Genomic DNA, 8,595 nt, shown 5'->3' with positions numbered 1-8,595 from the left:
CAAAGCAAGTTGAAGAGGCAGAGCCAAAGCCTGAAGAGAAGACAGAGGCAAAGCAGACTGTAGAGACTGAGCCAAGGCCTGATAAGGAGGTGAACAATGAAGAACCTAGGGCTGATGAGAATCCTAAGGCTAATGAGGATCCCAATCTTGATGAAGATCCCAAGAATAATGTACCTGATGTAATGTAACCAACTTAATTTTAAGAATTGTTTCTATTAGGTGCTTTTTGTCCCTTAACAATGATTATAAGTTTCAATCATATTCAGACTGATTAGAAGTATGAAGAATCATGCTAATAATGGTTCCAGACGCTGAGGAGTCTTATCATCTTGGATGTTAATGGATTGCTACTCCTCAAAAGATAGCCCAAGAGCTTTGGACCAAGTGTTCACTAGATCTAAGAAAATACTCCTCAAAAGATAGCCCAAGAGCTTTGGACCAAGTGTTCACTAGATCTAAGAAAATACTTAAATCAAATACAAATCTCTCAAGATCCATGTGTATAATCCTACCTCTCCTATGAGGCCTCACTTCAATAAAGTCATTACCAGCCTCATCTATAATGGTTGTTTGCTCAAACACATGAAATATATCTACACATGAATGTTGCCAGTAAATCTATGAGAGAACTAGGACTAGTGGGAGAATCATGAATACTCCACATGTGATAACCCTAGAAGAGTAGCCTAATACATCTAACATAAGAAACTTGGGCCTATGCTCCTCATGATCCATCGGATGCTCATAGGTATCCCATAAACCCACATGTGAAGTATCACTAACCTCATGTATAACAATGGACGCATCACTAATCACATACTTATGTGCATCTCCATGCATCATCAATTGAATGCTCATAATCCTCTAATAGACCCTTATGATAATCTAATGCATCCAAATGATCCCTAGGAAGGTAGATAAGCATAGGTGTACCACAATGCTTGGTGTCATCCATGCCCTTGAGGTCATGTCCACATGATCTAACTCACACACATGAATACCATATACATCATCACCATGTGTACGTGTATCAATACTATCATGTGCATGTCTATCAATATCATCATGTGCAAGTGTATCATCATGTGCATGTCTATCAATATCATCATGTGTATGTGTGTGTGATACATCATCATCATTTGCATCATAATACAATGAATGGATTGGTCTAGGTGAATGGGAATCAATAAGATGATGGCTAGAAGATGTTGTGGATAAGTTATAGAAACTATTGAATCCCATGTGAACACCACTATAATTGCGACACAAGTGTAAGCATGCACTACACATGTCCTCCAAAGACCTAATCTTGTCACACCATGACTCCTGGACCACTCCCCTTGAGTAAAAATCATGATCATCAACTGCCATCATGTAGCCACGTACACGTGAACAACAACACCAAGATCACACCCATGCATCAGACAACCATCCCAAAACTCCTGATAACTTATAAGTCATGCTCATGGTGAATACATGTCGCAATGTCACCCACATCTTTGTTTGAGACAACACATGTTCTCCTACTATTTATCATTATACGGGTTCCAAAGTCAAAGGGTAGGATGTAGCCATAGTGTGTGAACATTCCTTGTTGTGAGTGTACTAATATGTACTAGTGTGTGTGGAAAAATAACCTCTTGGTATTGAATATTATACAAGTATGCTTGCAAGTGTGTACGATGCTTCCTTGGGAACAAGTAGTCCAAGTTTTCAGATTGAGTCAAAAGATAAGGCTTTATGCCTATTAAAGCATGTATTTGGTGAAGGGTTTTAATAATATCAAACACTTATTGAATTGTGCAAATTTTCTCTTGAGTATCATTATCTCTCTAGCTTTTTTCTCTCTCTATCCCCCTCGACCACACATGACGAAGATATTTCATCCACTATAGCAAACTGCCTATGCTAATCTCTACACAACTCATGATCTACATTTGGTATCCGAGCTCTCGTTCCTTGTTTTGTCTTGCTGAAGATATGGCCCTAGCGATGATTTTTTTTTTCTTTCTACCTTCTTTTATTAAGGCTAAAGCCTTATTAAAAGGCCATGTAATTGCTATAGCCCCTGAACTACTTACTAACGCATCAGCAATCTTGCTTAAGTAAGCTTCTAGCTATGCATTGCAGCTCGGCTGTGGCAAACATCCCTCAGCTATTTCAAACACGGAGAGGACAATGTCTATGCTACTGTAACAAACCACATATTACTTCAAAGCAGGCTCATAATTTAAAGCATAACGTGCGCTGCTGAGAAGCTGTGTTGAGCCACGACCTGCGTGAGTTACTAGGCACCCCATGTTATCTAGCCTTGCTCTGCCTTACAGTCATGTGTGACTCCTGACGCTCCACCTAGCGCCTCTCTCAAACGTGTGCACTGTTGGAATTAGGGTTAGGGTTGCAACAATGCACACACACAAGATAGATAAGCTTGAGAGCACACAAACTCACCAGATTAGAATGAATAAATGTGTGCCAGATACAAAAGGTAAGTACACACCCCAAAATGAGTAGATAAGAGGGTGTTCATATGCACAGGGAGAAAAAACCTCCTAGTGAGGGAAAACGTACCTCGGCGGTCCTAAGTGTGTTCTCACACATCACTACCATATAATGCTACAAATCCCCCTTGCAGTGATGATGTGAACATGTACAGGGTATGGCTGATCAATCCTGAAAAGGCAGTAAGCCCAAAGCTTTATGAAAAGCTTTGAACTTTTCATAAGGAAGAGCCTTTTCATAAAAGGAAGAGCCTTCGTGTGAATAAATCTGCCATGTTGTCATGTGTAGGTACATAGACCAGGCTGATCTATGCTATAGAGAGTCTTTCCCTGACATAGTGGTAATGCACCTCAATGTGCTTAGTGCGATCATGAAACACTAGGTTCCTCGCAACAACTGTATATCTGGCCTCTTGTTGCACACATAAAGAAGGGATCCAACAACTTGCTGATACAAAATAGCATCAAAAGAGTCTCCTGCATCTTGAGACAACGTTGAGTACCTGTCTCTATAGGTGTAGCCATAGGTTTATAGTCTTCAAGATTAAACCTGTTAAATAGCTTCTGTATATATTTAGACTGCAGCATAACAATGCCATCATTGCATTGCATAAACTGAATCCCCAAATAGTAATGCAAGGGTCCCAATCGTACATCTCAAACAATGACTGCAAATCAGCCTTAAAGGTTGAAATCTGATCTATATCGGGTCCCGTGAGTAGCATGTCATCAATGTATAGAACGACGACCAAAAATGTGTCCTTACTCCTCTTCACATAGAGGGTACTCTCTGTTGGGCTGTTGTAAAAATCATTTGCAACCAAGTATGCATGAATATTCTCATACCATGCTCTAGGATCCTGCTTAAGGCCATAAAGAGCCTTTTTGAACTTGCATACTTTCGACTCTTCTCCTTTCCACAACAAAACTAGGAGGCTGCGATACATACATCTCCTCATGTAAATCACCATTCAAGAATGCAGTCTTAATGTCTAACTGATGTACATTCCACCCATGATGTGCTGCCAGAGCAATGAGACACCTAATGGTAGTCATACGAGATGTGGGTGCAAAGGTCTCATCATAATCAATGCTCTTTTGCTGGGTGCAAAGGTATCATCTCATAATCAATGCCCTTTTGCTGGGCATACCCCTTTGCAACAATTTTGGCCTTGTAGTAGCGATTAATGCTACCATCTGATTTGTGTTTTAACTTGTAAACCCACTTAGTACTGATGTCCTTCTTGCCATGAGGTAGATTTGTCAAATACCAGGTGTCATTCTTGAGTATAGAGTTATACTCATCCTGCATAGCATGCATCCAATGATCATCATCCTATGATTCCTCAAAGGAAACAGGTTCCTCCTCATTACATAAAGTAGAAATGAGAACATGATCCACATGATGAGAACCTGCACGAGTTTTGCTAGGTAAAGGAGCTTGCCAACTTGCTATCCCTCAATGTCTGCACAAGCCATTTTGGCATACGCCTAGATTCTTCTATGGCTGCTCTCTCCTTATCCACTACATCCTCAATAATTGCCTCATCAAAAGGCTAATCCCCAGGCTAATTTTGCACCTGCAAAGGCTGAATTTTAGGACTTGGTTGAGCATTTAATTTCTCTACATATGGCTGCCCTCCATTAAACAAAGGTAGAAGTGAATCAAACATGTCCTCCTGAGCATACATTCTGCTATTTTTTGCATGAAAGCATGGGCTGAACTGAGTTTAAGACAAAAACAAGATCTCTACTTACCAAAATCCGCTTTGAGGCCGGATGGTAGAGTCTATATCCCTTGCTTTCTGAACTGCATCCCACAAATATGCATTTAACTGCCTTATCAAGCTTACTACATTGTTGCTCAGGCATAAGAGCATAAGCAAGACAACCAAAAACACAAAAATGAGCCACAGAAGGCTTCCTGCCATGGCAAGCTTCATATAAGGAGTTCTAGATTGCAAGGCCTTGGTAGGACATTTATTCAACACATAGTTTGCGCACATAGTTGCCTCTAACTAAAAACCATGAGGTAAATCTTGGGCTTTCACCATACATTGTGCTATCTCCATGAGAGATGTGTTCTTCCTCTCAACCTGGCACACCATTTTGCTATTGAGGTGTGTATGGCACTGTACATTGATGCCTTATGCCTTTTTCAGCCATATATGCATGACATTCCTTGGGCATATACTCCCCCCCTCGATCTGAACGAAGGGTGTCAACTTTACATTCACATGCATTTTCAGCCATGGATACAAAGTGCCTAAAGCACATAAAAACCTCTGACTTCTGATTTAATGGGTACACCCAGCTATATCTACAGTAATCATTAATAAAAGTGACAAAGTAGAGATATCCCCCAATAGATGGTGTCCTCATAGGACCACATACATCATTATGTATAAGTTGTAATTTCTTAATAGCTTTCACAGATCCATCCTTTGGAAATGACGCTCGATGCATTTTACCAAGAATACACCCCTCACATACATGTCTAGAAGGGGTCTCAAGAGTTGGCAACTCAAACACCATATCTTGCCTTTGAAGGTGTAACAAACTGCCATAATTCAGATGGCCAAATCATGCATGCCATAATATTGCATCACTCATAGCACGAGTTATAGTGATTGAGTAAGAATCGTGATGCAACTTCTCAAATACATATGTCTTGTATAGGCCATGAAACAAGGCACCTAAGGTAATGATATAATAACCATCATTTGTATCTTGAGCTGTATATCGATCATCCACAAATTTCACCATCAAGCCTGATAAGGCTAAGGGGTAAGGCTAAAATTGACAGCAAGTTCTTCTAAATGCCCGGCACATATAAATGCATCCCCATTTGCAGTAGTGATCACAACTCTACCAAATCCTTTCATAGGATATGAGGAACCATTTGCACGTGACGATTCCTACACTCCCCACACACGTATATGTATATACATGTCTGTGTGTGTGTGCTTGTGTGTGTGTGTGTGTATACACGCACCGCCCCACACACACATGCATATACATGTGTGTGTGTGTGTGTGTGCATGTGTGCATGCATACAGACATACATACATATACACATACATACATACATACATATATGCGTGTGTGTGTGTGTGTGTGAGAGAGAGAGAGAGAGAGAGAGAGAGAGAGAGAGAGAGAGAGAGAGAGGAGGGGAGGAGGAGGAGGAGGAGGAGGTGATATGGGATTGTTAGGGGTTGAGAGAGAGCATGAAAGTATCATAGGGTTAAAATAAAGAGTCCAAAAAACAAAAAAAAACTTCCAATTCAATATGTAAACCTTGAAAAGGGACATCCATGTGTAGACGTGGTGCTTAATTGCTAGCACAAATGTAGATAGCTAGACCTTTCCTAGAGTAAAGAAATGGAAACTTTCCAATACACATGACATGAGTTCACACTCCCAAGTGTTTTATTTTGTTAAAGCCATAGGTGCCTATGAGGCAAAAACAAAAATATTCTGAGGATACCTTAACCCATATTATTTATAACCATTTAGTCATTTGACCATATAGCCCCAAGTGCTATATGATCATATAGCCCCAAGTGCTATATATTAAGAGGCTTTTTCTTCTCCTAAGAGGGAATATTGAAGTATTGCCACCTCATATGGCACATCATTAGCACATTCAATGTAAGCTACAAACATGGCCCCAACTTACATGATGGCAATTGATGTACCCATTAACTAATAAGGCAAACACTTAGAAATGATTTACAATTATGCTAGATGCCTTACACTTATGCAATTTACATGCTAAGATGCTTTCCAAGAAAGTGCCATTCTATTTCTATTGGTTTGCATAATGCTTGTGACACTAGGTCTTTAACTGTTTTCTTACATAATAGGTTGGTTGCATTTTGATTTTTAATAAATGTTTTTCTTGTAAGGAAGGCATGATGCTTCATTTGGCAAATGTAATCAAGGAAAAGACAACACTCATTAGTTTGAAAAGGCAAGGCTTAGATTATAATGACAATGCATGATGGGAATAATATTAGATTGCCTCCTTTATTTATTCTCAAAATCGAGGTATGGGATTAATATTCTTTCTTTGTTAATTAGTTGAAGAGCAAACTATACAAAATAATCACTTCATATGAAGGGATCTTCAAACTCAAAATATTCCTTCAACCTCAAAAGTCCAAATATATATATTAGTCCAAGTAATGAAAGTTTAATATGGTTGGGTCAAGTCTATGTGAACCACCACTTTAAAGAAGTGCCTGAATTGCTATCTTTTAGAAAGTGATATTGTAAAACAAGGTCTTTTAGGCAAACCAAGTGAAAGGTGAATTGAGACACAGTCAAAGAATAGAATATTTAGGAAATGTGAATCAAAGGTAACCTCACTTGAGGAATAGAATATTTAGGAAATCTAACCTTGTAAGGAGATCTTATGAGGTGCACAAAACGTGATAATAGAACAATTCTCCACCATAGGATAAAGATTACACCACCTTATTTGATAGAGGTCATAAAGATGCCTGGGAATGAAAACACACGTAGAGATTACACTACCTTATTTGAATCTTCTCTCCTATCTATTAGCTTGCCTTGTGCTTCTATATAAATGAGGTCTAGAGACTCCCTCTTTTGTGCAAGGATTCAAGCATAGATAAATTACCTAAAGGTATGTTAGTTTATCATTATCCTTTTGTAAAGGTTTGCAAAGTTGATCATCCTTACTAATGATGCACTTTAATTAGTCGGCACATCCACCGCCTCGCCTCCCCAACAGCCGACCCCTCCTCCCCATCTGCACCGACTGCAGCGCCCCGCCCTCACTATCTGCAGCCACTGCAGCGCCCATTGCCTCGCCCTGCCCACGCACGCCCACGCCCATTGCCTCACCCCGCCATGATCCACCGCCTCTCCTGCCTCATGCTGGTCCCCACAGCTGCCCCCTCCTCCGTCGCCATATGCAGCGACTGCAGCGCCGCCCCCCCGCCACAGGCGCCTCCTCCTCACCATCTGCGCCAGCGGCTGCAGCGCCCATTGCTCACGCCCACGCCCACGCCCATTACCCCACCCTGCCTATCCTGCCTCATGCTGGCCCCCTGTCCTCACCAATATCTGCGGCATGCTTTCAAGAATAATACCACATAAAATATACAAAGTCCTGGGTGTTTGATTGTTTTGGAACTTAAAAAAGAAGTAGCCGTGTGTGAATTAATGTTGTTTAATTATACGATAAGCGTGTTGTTACCCTTCAGTGACATGACGGAAATGCTATGGGGCCGAAAGTCTGCCAACAAGAGGAAACTGGAGGAAGCAGAAGCGGAGATAAGAAGGCTGCAGCAACACACGCAGGAGCTCACCTCGGAGTGCGCAAATTTGAAGACAAGGCTCCAAGAGGCCACCAAAAAGCTAAAGGCCAGGAATGAGGAGACCTCCAAGGTGAAGAAGGCGGTTGGAGACGAGGTCAAGACCCTTCAAGCCAAACTCGAAGAACTAGGAAAGCTCGCTAGCGAGCATACCTCCCTTGTTGCAGAGCTCAAATCCAAGCTCCAAGATCTCCATAGCCAAAGCCTAGATGCCCTTGCCCACGTCCACCAACACAAAAACACGACTACTAATTATGAATGAGATCCTTTCAATTTATCTCTCATGTATCAAGTTGAAAGCACATGTCCATGACATTTCATGTATGCTTGGGTACCGAGTTGGGTACATCCTATAAAAGAGTGATGTTCTTCTGCATTGATACACAACATCCCTTCTCTCCACATATCACCAAAACACCACTACTAATGAATGTGATCCTTTCATTTATCTCATGAATCAAGTTTAAAGCACATGTCCATGACATTTCATGTATGCTTGGGTACATCCTATAAAGAGTGATGCGTCTCTACATTGATACACACATCTATACACATCCCTTCTCTCCACAGACCACAAAAAACACGACTACTAATGAATGAGATCCTTTCAATTATCTCTCACGAATCAAGTTTAAAGCACATGTCCATGACATTTCATGTATGCTTGGGTACATCCAATAAGAGTGATGTTTTTCTACATTGATACAAACGTCCTTACACATCCCTTCTCTCCATAGATCACAAAAACA

General features: G+C 40.8%; 1 protein-coding gene across 1 annotated transcript; it reads left to right on the top strand.

Moving 5' to 3' along the window:
* Positions 1-7,081: 7,081 nt before the first annotated feature.
* LOC147636249 (uncharacterized) lies at positions 7,082-8,217 on the top strand. Its single transcript, XM_086801123.1, has 2 exons — positions 7,082-7,152; positions 7,736-8,217. The coding sequence occupies exon 2, from the start codon at positions 7,740-7,742 to the stop codon at positions 8,106-8,108; it is 369 nt and encodes a 122-aa protein (XP_086657249.1). The 5' UTR covers positions 7,082-7,152; positions 7,736-7,739; the 3' UTR covers positions 8,109-8,217.
* The last annotated feature ends 378 nt before the right edge of the window (positions 8,218-8,595 follow it).

Source organism: Cibotium barometz, chromosome 8, assembly GCF_041138505.1.
Source record: "Cibotium barometz isolate CiBa-2024 chromosome 8, ASM4113850v1, whole genome shotgun sequence".
NCBI classification, from domain to species: Eukaryota; Viridiplantae; Streptophyta; class Polypodiopsida; order Cyatheales; family Cibotiaceae; genus Cibotium; species Cibotium barometz.
Note: the sequence above shows the minus strand (reverse complement) of the source record. Positions and strands in the feature narration are given on the sequence as shown.